Source organism: Castor canadensis, chromosome 13 (assembly GCF_047511655.1).
Source record: "Castor canadensis chromosome 13, mCasCan1.hap1v2, whole genome shotgun sequence".
In the NCBI taxonomy this organism is placed as follows: Eukaryota; Metazoa; Chordata; class Mammalia; order Rodentia; family Castoridae; genus Castor; species Castor canadensis.
In genome coordinates this window covers 65,564,293-65,581,288 of record NC_133398.1, presented here as the reverse complement: position 1 = coordinate 65,581,288, position 16,996 = coordinate 65,564,293, and the positions used below count along the sequence as shown (strand labels likewise).

The 16,996-nt window shown below is 37.6% G+C and overlaps 1 protein-coding gene across 6 annotated transcripts in view; it reads right to left on the bottom strand.

Annotated features, from left to right (window-relative positions):
• Ermp1 (endoplasmic reticulum metallopeptidase 1) overlaps positions 1-16,996 on the bottom strand; it is a 56,923-nt gene that overhangs the window by 9,309 nt on the left and 30,618 nt on the right. For 2 of the 6 annotated variants that reach the window (XM_074051925.1, XM_020159604.2), the window contains 4 exons: positions 16,794-16,996; positions 16,057-16,172; positions 11,464-11,627; positions 8,660-11,382 (listed from right to left, as the gene is read on the bottom strand). In XM_074051925.1, coding sequence (XP_073908026.1) covers positions 11,215-11,382; positions 11,464-11,627; positions 16,057-16,172; positions 16,794-16,996 — 651 coding nt within the window. In that variant the 3' untranslated portion in view covers positions 8,660-11,214. Of the gene's footprint in view, positions 1-8,659; positions 11,383-11,463; positions 11,628-16,056; positions 16,173-16,793 lie in introns of those variants that run through there. The other 4 variants (XM_020159605.2, XM_074051927.1, XR_012440453.1 and 1 more) reach the window with 3 other exon arrangements.

The following is a 16,996-nucleotide window of genomic DNA, read 5'->3' as shown; positions in this document are numbered from 1 at the left end:
GCTATTCTTTAGGATCAACTTACTAGTTTCTGCACTCAAAAAGAAAAAGCTGAGACTTTGATAGAGGCTGTAATCAAATAATCAGATTGCCCTGCTTAATATTAAGCTTCCCAATCCAAGAACATGTCTTTCCACTTTAAATCTTTTCTAGCAATATTTTGTTCTTAGTGTAAAAGTCTTACGCTTTTGTTACTTATTCCTAAGTGTTTTTATTATTCTTGCTGCTCTTGTAAATGGAATTCTTAATTTCATTTCTGGATTTTTTTGTGTATAGAAATACATTTGTTTTCTGTATATTGATACTAGATTTTGCAACCTGCAGAATTCACTTATTAAGGGTCCCCCCCCACCCCCATGGATTCCTTAGAATTTCCTATGTAGAAGATCACATCGTTTGCAGCTTGAGATAGTTTTAACTCTTCCTTTCCAATCTGGATGTCTTTTTCTCTTGCCAAATTGTGCTGGCTAGAGTCACCAGAATGGTGGTGAATAGAATTTATTTTAATAGACATCTTGTTTTCTTCCTGATCTTAGGGGGAAAGCTTTCAATCTTTCATCATTAAGTACAGTGTTAACTGTGAGTTCTCCACAAATGTCCTTTACCAGGTTGAGGAAGTTCCCTTGTGAGTTTGTTGAGAATTGTTTTTTATCACAAATTTTGTGTTTTGTTTTTTTAAAAATTGTATCTACTGGGTTGGGGGTGTGGCTTAAGTGGCAGAGCAACTGCCCAGCAAGCATGATGCCCTGAGTTCAACCTTCAGTACCACCAAACACACACACACAAAAATGCATCTCCTGAGAGAATTCCAAGATGGCGGCTAGAGGTAGGAAGCAGAAAGCGACCCTCCTATAGTGAAATCTTGGAGAGACGCTGGAGACACACTTTTCAGGCATAATCACCGAGAAAAGGCATAACTTTGACTCCTCCACATCTCCAGCCGGCGCAGAGAATCTCCACTTCACGTTAAACGGAGAAACGAGGAGGGCCCCCCGGGGCCGCCAGTGGCCAGCGCCCATACGGTTTGGGAAGACGCGGACCAGGTGAGCTTCGCGGTACCGCGGTTCCCCCACAGACAAGCCTGGGCCAGAGCAGCATAGCCCCCTGGACAGACTGACCTCCACCCGGGAAAAAAAGAGAAACTGAGTACTAAGCAATAAGAACAGTTAAGACACGCTGGAAAGAGGGTGGGGCGCCCTGAGCGCTGAAGATTGGGGGAAGGGAAGCCTTCCCGGGACTGTAAATAAACAAGCCGGGCGGGTCGGAGAGGCTCTGGCGGGAGCGGGGCGCGTGCCCAGCAACCAGGAGCGGGGATGCTTGTGAGAGGAGGGAAGACCCACTTCCCACGTGAACTGTAAATAAACACGCAGGCCTGACAACGCCGGGCAGTGTCACCTTTCCCAGTGCTTGGAAAGGGGAAAGGCTGTAGCAGAGGCCCCCCGCACAGGAGAACTCTGAGCAAAAAAAAGCCTGTGGGACCAGGTGAGTGCTAGCTCACCCCAGAGATCTGCATAAATAATGCCGCCAGCTACAGGCTGAGAGCAGCAGGCAGGCAAGCCACAGTTGCAGATAACACTCTCAGAACTGCCTCCAGGCGCTTTTTTTTCTTTTTCTCCCTACCTTTGATGAGAAAACAACCAAATTACACCTGCAAGCCGAAAAACTTACTGAAACTGTATTGCATTTGAACTGGGGACACTTGGTGGGGCTTTTTTTTTTTTTTCTTTTCTTTTCTTCTGTGTGTGTGTGTGTGAGTGTAGTTTTGTTCTACTTTATGCATCCCCTTTGATGAGACAACTACAGAACAACATCTGAGGCACCAACTCTAGGACTGGAGATTGAGACGGACATCCAAATTATTAAGACTGAAATTGCATTGCATATAAACTTGGAAGTTTTTTGGTTTTGTTTTGTTTTTTTTTTTAATTTTCTATTTTCCATTTTATTTTAATTTTTATAAATAGATATTACTTTCATATACTTATTTTTTATTTTTTTATCTTTGATTTTCAATCCTCTCTCTGTCTCTCTATTGTCTGTTCAGCTTACTGTCGATTAGTACACTAACACTCCCTGTTTATACCTTTGAAACTCTCTTGTCTGATACCTTGTTCTGCTTTCTCCCTCTTGTCTGTATATTTGTTTTCCCCTTTTCTTTAACTTCTTGCTTTCCATCTCAGCTCACTCTTCCATTCTCAATATTACCATTGTTATTATTACAAGCTAGAAGATACTTAATTACACACAGTACAGGGACAGTAACAACACCAAGGACAATGACAGGAAGACAGAAAAAACAAGGAAACCAGTTTCCCCACAGCAAAAAATTAGTACAGGAACCAGAGGGGAATGAAGAGAACAGAAACTCAGATCCAGACTCCAACAAAATGAAGATAAACTATGCCAAAGGACCCAATGAAGCCCACAAGAGTAATTTAAAAGAAGACATACTACAAGTACTCAATGAGAATTTTATAGAGATGATACTGGATAGGGTCAACCAAAATGTACAGGAGACACTCAAGAAATTCCAAGACAATAAAAATAGAGAATTTGAAAAAGCAAAAGAAGAAATAAAGGAAACCATAGAAGCACTGTATAAACACCAAAGTGAAAGAGAGAACACAATGAATAAATGGATAAATGAACTCAGGACAAAAATAGACAACAATAAAGAAGAAAACTGCCAGGATATGGAAAACCTCAGAAAAAAGAACGAAACAGAACTGCAAAACAAAACGGAAGGCCAATCCAGCAGAATAGAACAAACAGAAGACAGAATCTCAGAACTTGAAGATGAAATGGTAATTAAAGGAAAAACAGAAGAACTATTAATTAAACAACTCAAGACCTGTGAAAAGAAAATGCAAGAACTCACTGACTCCATCAAAAGACCAAACTTGAGAATCATGGGCATCGAAGGAGAAGAGGTGCAAGCGAAGGGAATGCGTAATATATTCAACAAAATAATAATGGAAAATTTCCCAAATCTAGAGAAAGATATTCCCATACAGATGCAAGAGGCCTCCAGGACACCAAACAGACCAGATCAAAATAGAACTACTCCACGACATATCATCATTAAAACAACAAGTTCAGAAACTAAGGAAAGAATATTGAAGGCTGTAAGAGAGAAAAAACAAGTAACATACAAAGGTAAACCCATCAAAATCACAGCAGACTTCTCAACTGAAACATTAAAAGCAAGAAGAGCGTGGGGTGAGATCTTCCGGGCACTGAATGAAAACAACTTCAACCCCAGGATACTCTACCCAGCAAAGCTATCATTCAAAATAGATGGAGCAATAAAAGTCTTCCATGATAAGCAGAAACTAAAACAATATGTGACCACAAAGCCACCATTACAAAAGATTCTGCAAGGGATCCTGCACACAGAAAGTGACACCCAACTTAACCATGAAAAGGCAGGCAGCACCAAACCACAGGATAAGAAAAAGCAAGACAGTAGAGAGTAACATCAAGTTAGGTACACACAATCAAACCTTCAAACAACTAAGATAACTAAATGGCAGGAATCACCACATACATATCAGTACTAACACTTAATGTTAATGGACTTAATTCACCCATCAAAAGACACCGTTTGACAAAATGGATTAAAAAAGAAGATCCAACAATTTGTTGCTTACAGGAGACTCATCTCACCGACAGAAATAAGCATATGCTTAGGATGAAAGGCTGGAAGAAGATTTACCAAGCCAACGGCCCCCGAAAACAAGCAGGAGTAGCAATACTTATCTCTGACAAAGTAGACTTCAAACCTACATTGATCAAACGAGATAAAGAAGGACATTCCATACTAATAAAAGGGGAAATAGACCAAAAGGAAATAATAATCATCAATCTGTACGCACCCAATGTCAACGCACCCAATTTCATCAAACATACCCTGAAAGACCTAAAAGCATATATAAACGCCAACACAGTGGTTGTGGGAGACTTTAACACCCCATTATCATCAATAGATAGGTCATCCAAACAAAAAATCAATAAAGAAATCCAAGATCTAAAATATGCAATAGATCAAATGGACATAGTAGATGTCTATACAACATTTCATCCAACTTCTACACAATACACATTCTTCTCAGCAGCCCATGGAACCTTCTCCAAAATAGATCATATCCTAGGGCACAAAGCAAGCCTCAGCAAATATAAGAAAATAGAAATTATACCATGCATACTATCTGACCACAATGCAGTAAAAGTAGAACTCAACAACAAAAATAAAGACAAAAAACATGCAAACAGCTGGAAACTAAATAACTCATTACTTAATGAAGAATGGATCATCAATGAAATAAAAGAGGAAATTAAAATGTTCCTGGAAGTCAATGAAAATGAAAACACAACCTACCGGAACCCATGGGACACAGCAAAGGCAGTCCTGAGAGGAAAGTTTATAGCCATGAGTGCATATATTAAAAAGATTGAAAGATCCCAAATCAATGACCTAATGATACATCTCAAACTCCTAGAAAAACAAGAACAAGCAAATCCCAAAACAAATAGGAGAGAAATAATAAAAATAAGAGCTGAAATCAATGAAATAGAAACCAAAAAAACCATACAAAGAATTAATGAAACAAAAAGTTGGTTCTTTGAAAAAATAAACAAGATCGATAGACCCCTGGCAAACCTGACTAAAATGAGGAGAGAAAAAACCCAAATTAGTAGAATTAGGAATGCAAAAGGGGAGATAACAACAAACACCATGGAAGTCCAGGAAATCATCAGAGACTACTTTGAGAACCTATATTCAAATAAATTTGAAAATCTTAAAGAAATGGACAGATTTCTAGATACATATGATCATCCAAAACTGAACCAAGAGGAAATTAATCACCTGAATAGACCTATAACACAAAATGAAATTGAAGCAGCAATCAAGAGTCTCCCCAAAAAGAAAAGTCCAGGACCTGATGGATTCTCTGCTGAATTCTATCAGACCTTTAAAGAACTGATACCAACCCTCCTTAAACTGTTCCATGAAATAGAAAGGGAAGGAAAACTGCCAAACACATTTTATGAAGCCAGTATTACACTTATCCCAAAACCAGGCAAAGACACCTCCAAAAAGGAGAACTATAGGCCAATCTCCTTAATGAACATTGATGCAAAAATCCTCAACAAAATAATGGCAAATTGAATTCAGCAACACATCAAAAAGATTATTCACCATGACCAGGTAGGCTTCATCCCAGGAATGCAGGGGTGGTTCAACATACGAAAATCAATAAACGTAATAAACCACATTAACAGAAGCAAAGACAAAAACCACTTGATCATCTCAATAGATGCAGAAAAAGCCTTTGATAAGATCCAACATCATTTCATGATAAAAGCTCTAAGAAAACTAGGACTAGAAGGAAAGTTCCTCAACATTATAAAAGCTATATATGACAAACCTACAGCCAGCATTATACTTAACGGAGAAAAATTAAAACCATTCCCTCTAAAATCAGGAACCAGACAAGGATGCCCACTATCTCCACTCCTATTCAACATAGTACTGGAATTCCTAGCCAGAGCAATTAGGCAAGAAGAAGGAATAAAAGGAATACAAATAGGTAAAGAAACTGTCAAAATATCCCTATTTGCAGACGACATGATCCTATACCTTAAAGACCCAAAAAACTCTACTCAGAAGCTTCTAGACATCATCACTAGCTATAGCAAGGTAGCAGGATATAAAATCAACATAGAAAAATCATTAGCATTTCTATACACTAACAATGAGCAAACGGAAAAAGAATGTATGAAAACAATTCCATTTATAATAGCCTCAAAAAAAATCAAATACCTAGGTGTAAACCTAACAAAAGATGTGAAAGACCTCTACAAGGAAAACTATACACTTCTGAAGAAAGAGATTGAGGAGGACTATAGAAAGTGGAGAGATCTCCCATGCTCATGGATTGGTAGAATCAACATAGTAAAAATGTCGATACTCCCAAAAGTAATCTACATGTTTAATGCAATTCCCATCAAAATCCCAATGACATTCATTAAAGAGATTGAAAAATCTACTGTGAAATTTATATGGAAACACAAGAGGCCACGAATAGCCAAGGCAATACTCAGTCAAAAGAACAATGCAGGAGGTATCACAATACCTGACTTCAAACTATATTACAAAGCAATAACAATAAAAACAGCATGGTACTGGCACAAAAACAGACATGAAGACCAGTGGAACAGAATAGAGGATCCAGATATGATGCCACACAACTATCAGCAACTTATCTTTGACAAAGGAGCTAAAAAATATACAATGGAGAAATAGCAGCCTCTTCAACAAAAACTGCTGGGAAAACTGGTTAGCAGTCTGCAAAAAACTGAAACTAGATCCATGTATATCACCCTATACCAAGATTAACTCAAAATGGATCAAGGATCTTAATATCAGACCCCAAACTCTTAAGTTGATACAAGAAAGAGTAGGAAATACTCTGGAGTTAGTAGGTATAGGTAAGAATTTTCTCAATGGAACCCCAGCAGCACAGCAACTAAGAGATAGCATAGATAAATGGGACCTCATAAAGCTAAAAAGCTTCTGTTCATCAAAAGAAATGGTCTCTAAACTGAAGAGAACACCCACAGAGTGGGAGAAAATATTTGCCAATTATACATCAGACAAAGGACTGATAACCAGAATATACAGGGAACTTAAAAAACTAAATTCTCCCAAAACTAATGAACCAATAAAGAAATGGGCATGTGAACTAAACAGAACTTTCTCAAAAGAAGAAATTCAAATGGTCAGAAAACACATGAAAAAATGCTCACCATCTCTAGCAATAAAGGAAATGCAAATTAAAACCACACTAAGATTCCACCTCACCCCTGTTAGAATAGCCATCATTAGCAACACCACGAACAACAGGTGTTGGCGAGGATGCGGGGAAAAAGGAACCCTCTTACACTGTTGGCGGGAATGTAAACTAGTATAACTACTCTGGAAAAAAATTTGGAGGCTACTTAAAAAGCTAGACATTGATCTACCATTTGATCCAGCAATACCACTCTTGGGGATATACCCAAAAGACTGTTACTCCAGAGGCACCTGCACACCCATGTTTATTGCGGCACTATTCACAATAGCCAAGTTATGGAAACAGCCAAGATGCCCCAGCACTGACGAATGGATTAAGAAAATGTGGTATCTATACACAATGGAATTTTATGCAGCCATGAAGAAGAACGAAATGTTATCATTCGCTGGTAAATGGATGGAATTGGAGAACATCATTCTGAGTGAGGTTAGCCTGGCCCAAAAGACCAAAAATCGTATGTTCTCCCTCATATGTGGACATTAGATCAAGGGCAAACACAACAAGGGGATTGGACCATGAGCACATGATAAAAGCGAGAGCACACAAGGGAGGGATGAGGATAGGTAAGACACCTAAAAAACTAGCTAGCATTTGTTGCCCTTAACGCAGAGAAACTAAAGCAGATACTTTAAAAGCAACTGAGGCCAATAGGAAAAGGGGACCAGGACCTAGAGAAAAGGTTAGATCAAAAAGAATTAACCTAGAAGGTAACACACACTCACAGGAAATCAATGTGAGTCAATGCCCTGTATAGCTATCCTTATCTCAACCAGCAAAACCCCTTGTTCCTTCCTGTTATTGCTTATACTCTCTCTACAACAAAATTAGAGATAAGGGCAAAATAGTTTCTGCTGGGTATTGAGGGGGGGGGAGCGGGAGGGGGTGGAGTGGGTGGTAAGGGAGGGGGTGGGGGCAGGGGGGAGAAATGAACCAAGCCTTGTATGCACGTATGAATAATAAAAGAAAAATGAAAAAAAAATGCATCTCCTGAAGTATCGTGTGTTTTTGTCCTTCATTGGTATGGTGGTTTGTTACACTGGTTGGTTTTAGAATGTTAAAACTAACCTGCATTCCTTGGACAAATCTTACTTGATCATGGTGTAAGACCAAATTGGATAAAAGAAGTTATCAATGATTTTTACAAATCAAATGCAGTAGTGTCAAAAATATTGATGTACCCAAATTCCATTAGTATTTTTTAATGATAGACATGATGAGGCATAAGTACATCGTGGCTTTATTGGGCCTAAAAGGAGGGAAGTGTATCAACAGTTGTTTTAGCTGTTTCACCTTGTATTGAACTATTCTGAGAGAATTTACTCAGAAAACTAAAGAGTTTGCAGAGCTCTTTGAATCATAAGGACAGGCTCTGTTCTGGTGAGTGGTGCTGCCCTTCCCTTGGATAAAGATTAGAACAAACAGATCACTGGCTAAGAAGCAGTTTCTTCTCTCCCTCTTGTCTCTACCCACGCCCCCCAATAAAAGAACATCCTTATTAATTTTTCTTTCTCAAGGTCATTTAAACTTCCTAAATCTGCTGAAGTTCAACATATACTAAATAATAGGTCATTTTAATTTCTGTGAAATTTGTACACATCATCAGGTAAAAAGAGATTTCAACTGAAGTAAACATTACATTTCTATGTTGATTTCCTTATATCACTAATTAAAATAGCAATATCTGAGTCTTTTAAAAATAATTAAAAGGCTGTGTGGACATGAAATAGCCTTGAAATATGGGGATAATGTATATATGGAGATAATGTATGAAGATCTGTTTCTGTATTAAAAAGAAATCAACGAATATGTTGAAAAATTTATTTCAGTAACAGTGTAAGGCAATACTTAATCCTCAACATGTCAGCAAACCAGCGAAAAGAAATAGATACAGTCATTCTTCCTATAGCTTCCTGAGTCAGCAGGCTAGCTTGTGGTCCCCATTCTGATAATATCTTAGGTAATCCTACTGCGTTTAATTACTTCTGCTAAAACTGGAAACAAACACTTCATGCAACAATCATTTTTCAGTCAAACCTAAGAAAGAGCTACTTTGACATCACATTTTTCACTTTCCCTGAATGTGCAGTACTGTGCTACTTACGTTTAGATTCTCTAGGAGGGAAACGGCATTTGTTAGAGCCTGAAAAGTTCTTTTAGAAATGAGTAAATTATCTGGTAATCTTTTAAAAAGGACAGGGCTAACAGGTTTATTTTCAGACACTTACTGATAGGACAGTGTGCTTATTAACAGTCGTAAGTACTGTGTGTAATTACTTGACCATTTCTGACATTAAAACAGCCTCCCAGACTATTAATCATAATCTGAGACTAAGCAAGCATCTTATTACTAACTTTACACAATTTCAGAGTTCATGATTCTAAAGAAAATCAAAACAATAGAGGATTGTTTGCATAGAAAACCCAAAGCCAAAAGAAAAACCACGATTATTACTAAAGATGATGCTTTCCCAAAGGCAAAAATCAGAGAACTTGTTTTTCATACAATGTCTTCAACAAGGTGTTTTACCTTTTTTCTGTAATTTCTAGTAATCCATTTCAGATTAATCACAAAGAATCTATGCCTGTCTTTTGAAATTCATTGAGTATTACTGTTACTTTTCCTCCATAACGATGATCTGTATAAGCTTATAAACCCTGCAAACCTTATGTACTACCTGACAAATACATGTAGCAAGAGCTAGACACTTTAATCACTTGAGAAAAAATATGATTTCTACCAAGTCCATGAAACAACTCCATTGTGCATTGTTAATGCGGGTGACACCAGCATAACACCATTCAGCTCTGGTTGCAACCCTGCTGTCTGTATGGGCCCAGTTAGTTTTTAGAGAGTCATCAATTAGGCCATATGAAGAGCATAACTAAGAAAGCACATCACAGACATCACGTAGCACTTTCGAGGACATTTTCTCCTGTGCTGCAGTTACTATGCTCTTGCTATGGAGACACATCTGAGGGCCACTTTTTTCAAGAAGCACCCTTCTTGTTCCCACATTTCCCACATTACCTGAGAAGATTTTTGGCTTTTTCTCCCCCAACTTTGGCCTATGCTTGCTAACTCAAAATTTGTTCATTATTTACGTTTCTTAATGGAAAAAAGGCAACCTTAGCATAATTTGCCACTAAATTATGCTCACCAAATCCTATCGCTACTGGAGCATTGAAACATGTGAGGGTGTTTGTATGACACACCTCATAAGCTGCACTCCCATCTTCAAAATAAAAAGCACCTGTAAGGCGTAGCACTGGTGTTACATGGGATGTGAACACTAACAGCTATCAATACGGTGATCTCATTCCTGTACAAGCCCCAACCTCAAGTCTCAGGAAAGCCAGCTCCATGGGACAGTGAGTTACCTAGAAATTATTCAACTGGCTAGAAAACAGAAGAACCCAGTGCATCAGTAAAATTATGTCTAAAGAATTAACCTGGTATAACAAAAGATTCCTACAAAATAGAGTATTTATAAAATGCCCACCATTCCCAACCACCCCTCCACCATGTCCTCCTACCCCAGAATAGCTACACTGGCAACTCAGCACACTGAGGAAGGATGAGCAGGGCCTGTACATGCACAATTTTAGGAACCAAAAGAACATGGGAAATGTAGCTGAACAAATGTTCCCTCTTTAGAAATTGGTAAAGGGGAACACATAAATTTTAGAGGAAAACAGGCACTGAAAAGCACCTCAGAAAGCAGCACAGCAATGGCTGTTGGTGACCACTTGTCAGGACAGTGAGTCACCAGGTCAGTACAAGGATCTGTATTTGGAGCAGGCTTCAGCACAGAGACTAAGCTTACCCTAGTGACTACCTGAAGAAATAGGGCTCCTAGAGCCTCAAAGGTCCATGCTTCTTCCAGTCCTTATGGCAGTCACTTTCCAGTGATCTACAGCATTAGATCTCCAGAGAATCAGTGAGTGGTATTCTACATACCACCCATGGACACAACAATGGGGCTTTACTTGAAAATGACATTTAGCTCATTAACAGTGGTCTGAAAGTCTACACCTTCCTTGATCCTAGAAGGACAGCTACTGAAGTGGTTTACTGGCTTTTGCCCTTAAAGTCATATAAAATGACATGTGTAGTGGCAGTACCCACATGTGCTTAAGTGCCAGAAAACTGGCATTTTCAAGTGTCAAAAAGGCCATGAATCACTGTCCCACAGTTTATCCTATGCAGTGCATGGCCCTAAAAAGTGTTAACCCCAAAAGCTCTTTGAATATATACTCGTTAACATTCATTGACTTACAGTACAAACATCCACGTAACACAGAAGAAACCATGTCACATAGAGTATCCACTGGGCATGTACTCAGAACTCATCCACAATATTAAAACACAAAGAGACTGTAGGTGCACACCCAGGCAGAGGGAAATGTCCAATCTGGGAACTTCTCCTTCAGAGCATCCAGATAAGAAGATCTCTTGTCATCTCCAGAAAAATAGTGGGCAGCAATGGCCACAGTGACCATTCCTTGAGACTGTTCTTCTGAGACCTGCTAGAAACAAATCAGTTAGTTCTTTGAGCACAGAATACTAAACTCAAGGTTCTTGCTAAATACCGCCAGGGAGATTCCCACCTGCACTTCTATCCAGAACTGCCATGGGGAGGCTTGAAGTCCATGGGAATAAAATACAAAGTAGTCCCCTCCTTTACTTGTGACTGGGGTGCCATTGCCAAGAGACCACTGAGAAAGTGTTGACCCTTTGTGGGTCCGCACATAAAATGACATATGGCTTGGTCCTGTAAGATAACAAAAACAAAAAAACAGTTCATCAAACTTTTAAAAAGCATCAACAAGAAAAGCTATTAACCCACCACCCAAACCACACTATAAATGGCCTGCCTTGCATCACTTTAAACGTACTCCCTACAAATCCAATGGAGGTTTACCAGTTTGAATATTCAGTGTGTTATCAACAAAGCTAAGTGATGAGGTAAACAGCAGGGAAGTTACAAAGTCTAAGATACATTGTAAGCACATACGTAAATATCATAATGTATCCCCCTGTGAAACTATTATATGCTAACATTTTTTAAATAAAAAGATTGTCATTTAAAAAACATGTAGACAGTAAAAGGTCAAATAATACAGGATTAAATCAAGTATATACCTTTGTAAATGTCAGAAAATAAATTTTAAAAGACCAAGGATGATGCATACATATCAGAGAAATAGGAATATAGCAAATGAGGCAACACATAGTTATAAAATATTGTGACAGATGTTGAAACCAAATGGATCAGTCATAAAAATAAATGTAGGAGATAGTGGAGTGGCTCAAGTGGTAGAATACCTGCCCAGCAAGCAAGAGGCCTAGAGTTCAAACCCCAGTACTGTCAAAAATGTAAACAGGCCTAATTTATTTACTGAAAAATAAAATTTTCAACTTAGCTTACAAAGTAAGAGACCCAATCATATACTGTATTAAAGAAACACTAGGCCATGTGCTGTGACTTATGCCTGAAATCCCAGCTACTAGGAAAGCAGGGATTAGAAGGATCACAGTTCAAGGTCAAAAAGTAAGACCCCCATCTCAACAAGTCAGGTTTAGTGGTATACAACTATAACTCCAGCTACATGGGAGACATAGGTAGGAGGATTGAATTCTGAACCCAGCCCAAACCAAAACAAGAGACCCTACTATATGAAATAATAACTAAAGCAAAAAGGGCTGAGGGGATGGCTCAAGTAGGAGGGTACCTGCCTTGCCAGCACAAGGCCCTAAATTCAAACCCCAGAACTGCCACAAAGACACAAGATATATACTGATAATTGGGTTATGTCCCAAGAAACCCATCATGAGTCAAAATTATTTTAAGTCAAAAATGGACTTAATACCACAATAAACCCAATATAGAATTTAAAAAATCTTAATCAGTGCCTGTGTGCATACTGAAACACATAAATAAGACTTCAATATTCCAATCTCAGTAGAAGATACATCAACTAAACAAAAAATAAATGACAGAACAAAATAAAGTGACCAAAGAAGTAGATCATATATACATATCTGTCAATGTGTTATGGTGATAATGCAGAACATACCTTCTCAAGTGAGCATGAAACATTCATAAAAACCAAGCATTAGGTCACGTAAGAGATACTAAAAAGTTGTGTAAAACACTGATCATAATAAAACGTAAAGTTATTAAGTTCCAAATGGAAAGTAAAAAGTCTTTTATTAAAGATTCGTACGTAAGCTGGTGTGGTGGTACACACCTATAATCCCGGGACTCAGGAGGTAGAGGCAGGAGGGCTGTGAGTTCAAGGCCAGCCTGGGCTACATAAAAGTAAAATAATTTTTAAGAAGGGTGAAAGAGAAAGTACAAAATAACAGAATTTTTTTAAACCTTGGATATACATAAAACAGGGGTAAGAGGAAAATTGATAGCAATAAATATTGTTTAATAAAATTAAAAAAAAACAGACAACAAAGTAAAAGAAAACTTCCCCAAAAGACAAGTCATTAGGGAAATAGTCCTGGTTTGCTTATTTTAAAAAACACCTAGTAAGTGTGCAAACTCTTACAGCTTCTCAAAGTAAGAAAATGTCCTGTCTGGACATTCCTCCTCAAGCATGTCTCCCTGTTGGGATAAAATGCCCAAGTAGGCTGCTTAAAAAGAATAAAAGCTGCCGAATTTAGTAATTCAGCCTTGAATAGTGATTGTGTACCAGTCATACTGATGCAAACCTACAGGGATGATAACCACCCACACCTGCCTCCCCAAATTCTAATGGAAAACAAAAGCATGGACTAAATGACACAAGGTGGTAAGTGCTACAACAATGAAATTTTGTAGAAAAAAGAAAATATGGAAGGGCTGCAGTTGAACACTTTGTTGGACAGAACCATAGAAGACATCAGATTTCACAAAGAATAGAATCAGGGTGAAAGATGGTACCAAGATAGTATCACTGGGAGTGCAGCAAGGTCAGTACTGAAAAAAAGCTGTACCAACAAAAACTAACATGCTCAGCCACAGGGTTTGAGCTTATTCTGTAGGCACCAGAATTTCATGAAGATTTTTAAGTAGAGAAGTAACATAATCAAATCTACTTTTGACAAGTAAACCATAAAGGAAATCCTAGAGAGAAGTCTTAGAGGCCAAAATACCAGTTGAAAAGATGAAAGAACTAACTACAAGTTTTAAGCATGGAAAGGGGAAGAAAATGTATGTACCAAGAAAAATAAAATCACAGTGTCTCAATACCAAGTCAAATGCTATTATGGATCTGTCTGACAATCAACCAATAACTGACACTTAAAAAATTTTTAATGAGGTTCTTTAAAAGTCATAACCTGAGCCAGGCATGATGACACGTGTCTACAATCCTAGCATTCGAGAGGCTGAGGCAGGAAGGCTGTGAGTTTGGGGCTAGGTGGCAAGACAAAAACTTCATACTACTTGTGAAGAAGTACATGTTACTTGAAAATGGGCTTGGATTAATTGTAAGTGTACATTGAAAATTCTAGAGTAATCACTAAAAAAAAAAAGTACAACTGATAAGCTGAGAAAGGAGAGAAAACAGAATCAAAATGCTCACTAAAATCACAAATGCCTGGGTGTGGTGAAGCACACCTGTAATCCCTTCACTCAGGAGGCAAGGAAGGACAGGAGAATCACAAGTTCTAGCCTGAGGTACATAGCAAGACCTTGTCTTTAAAAAATAATAAATAAATAAAGCAGAAAAAAAGTGGAAGACAAAAAATAGGTACAAAGAACAAGGGCAATAAATATGGTAGACATTAATACAAGACTTCGGTAATTACTCTGAGAGTCAAAGGTCTAAATTCACCAATTAACAGATTTTTAGACTGGATCAAGAAACAAAAGCCTTATATGTTTATAAAAAAATCTACTTTAAATATGAAGACATATAAATAGAAAGTAAATGGATGCAGAAAGATACACATGCTAACATTAACCAAAAGAAAGAAGATGCAACAATCTTTAACGTACATAAATCTAAGAACAGAGCATCAAAACGTGAGACAAAAACTCAAAATAAGTAGGAGGTAGGTCAATGGGATCTAAGTCACACACTCTTCATCCAATAGCAGCAGCACCACGGTCTTTCCAAGCTCACAAGGAACCGCATCCTAACTATACAGCGTATCTTAAGTTTAGACCAGAAATCATGTAAAGCAAGTTCTCAGATCACGTGATTAATGTAGAATCAATACAGGAAAACAGCTGGGAAATTCTGAATTATGTGAAGACTAAAGAACACACTTCTAAATAATACATGGGTTAGTAAAGAAGCCTCAGAAGACACAGAGAAGAAGAATCTGAACAAGAGGCCTTGCTAAATTTCCCCTAATTTATTACCATTAAATCTTACCCTTTGGTCCTACAACCATACTTCTACATAACTGTCTGTAAAAATGCAGTTTTCTCTGTTTCTTTGGGTCTTCATTTTTGAAGGCTCCCTATCATATAAAATTTACATTAAATAAACTTCTGTGCTTTCTCTTTTTTTTTAAAGGAGTTTCAAAGGTTTGGGTAGGGCTTACCTGGTATGTGTGAGACCCTGGATTTCATCCCCAGCAGTACAAAATAAAAACTCAAAAATTTTTTAATATTTTAAACTATACTAAAATGAAAATACAACTTAAGATTTGTGGAGCAGTGCATAACCAGAACTTAGAAAGATGTCTATAGTATCAAACACAGATTAGAAAAGAACTAATACCAATAATCTAAGCTTCCATCTTTGTATACTAGAAAAGAAAAGCAATTAAGTCAAAATTAAATAGAAGAAAAGAAATAACTACCAGAAATCAAGGAAAAAGGGACTCAAAAGTCAAAAGCTGGTTCTTGAAAAAAATCAACAAATTAATAAGCCTTATAAAAACCAGGCTGTACTTCTACTCAATTTTTATGTAAGCTTTAAACTGCTCTAAAAAATAAAATCTATTAAATTTTAAGAAATCATAATCAGTTTTAAATGCTTTTAGAAACAATATAAGGTGTCAGGCTGGAATATTATGAATTCAAGGCCAGCCTGGGCTCTGTAGCAAAACTGTCTCAAAAGAAAAAACAAATACTGTAAGGCCTTCCTTAGTCATAGTCACTCTGATATATTTGAAAAAAAAAGAAAAAGCACGGAATTTATTTAAAAGTTTAAGAAGTGAAGGAGTGAAGAAAAAACTGTTATCTGTCTTACCTGTTGCTTCAAAAGTCAACTTTATAGAATCCCATGGTGTCTGTTCTTTGGCTATAAGTCTGAAATGAGCAGGATTTCTCAGAGAAACTTCTGGAGCAGGAAGATACCAGTTCTTCCTATTTGAAAAGGTAGTGTCAATATTTCAGTTGTCTCATTAGCTAATAACCATCCATAACTCATGGAAGTATATGGAAGAAAAACCTGACATAAAATAAATGATGTCAACGAAACCCAGGTTACTATGTAATAAAACCCTCCAAACTTTAAGAACAAAGAAATTACCTAGATGATTCCATTATATGTCCTATTTCTTCAATCCAAGCCTTCACTGCCAAAACATAAAATATTCCTGGAAATAAAACCACTTAAGGGCTTGGCAGAGTGGCTCAAGCAGTAAGAGTACCTGCCTATCAAGTGTGAGGTCCTGAGTTCAAACTCTAGTGCCACCAAAAATAAATAAATAAAACCACCTGATTAATGCTTAACTATTATGATATAGTTAGGAAGGTCACCCTTTCTAACTTCTCATGTTTCTTGAAGAAAGACTTCTTAAATTTGAACAAAGAAAAATGCTTTAACCCACTAAAGAAATAGAAGTTTTGTAGTGATAGAAAAATAGTATAAACAGCACTTAACTTGGGAGTTAAGCATAACAGTTTAAATTACAGAGTACTGATTCAGTAATAGGACTTGAGACAAACTAAACCCCAGTCTAAGCAGGAAAGTAATGAACCAACCTGATCAGAAAGTGCACAGGAAGGTACCATGGGAAACCACAAAGTGGGGCATTCTCCTCACAGTGAGCTCGGATTGTATCGTTGATCTCAGGAATGTGAGGTGTTATGTGAGACATTCCAGTATAGTCAAACCCATTGATCCATATTCCAGAGTCCCTTTTAACTATGTTTCCTTCCAAGTTATGAAATGTTCTAGTCATATG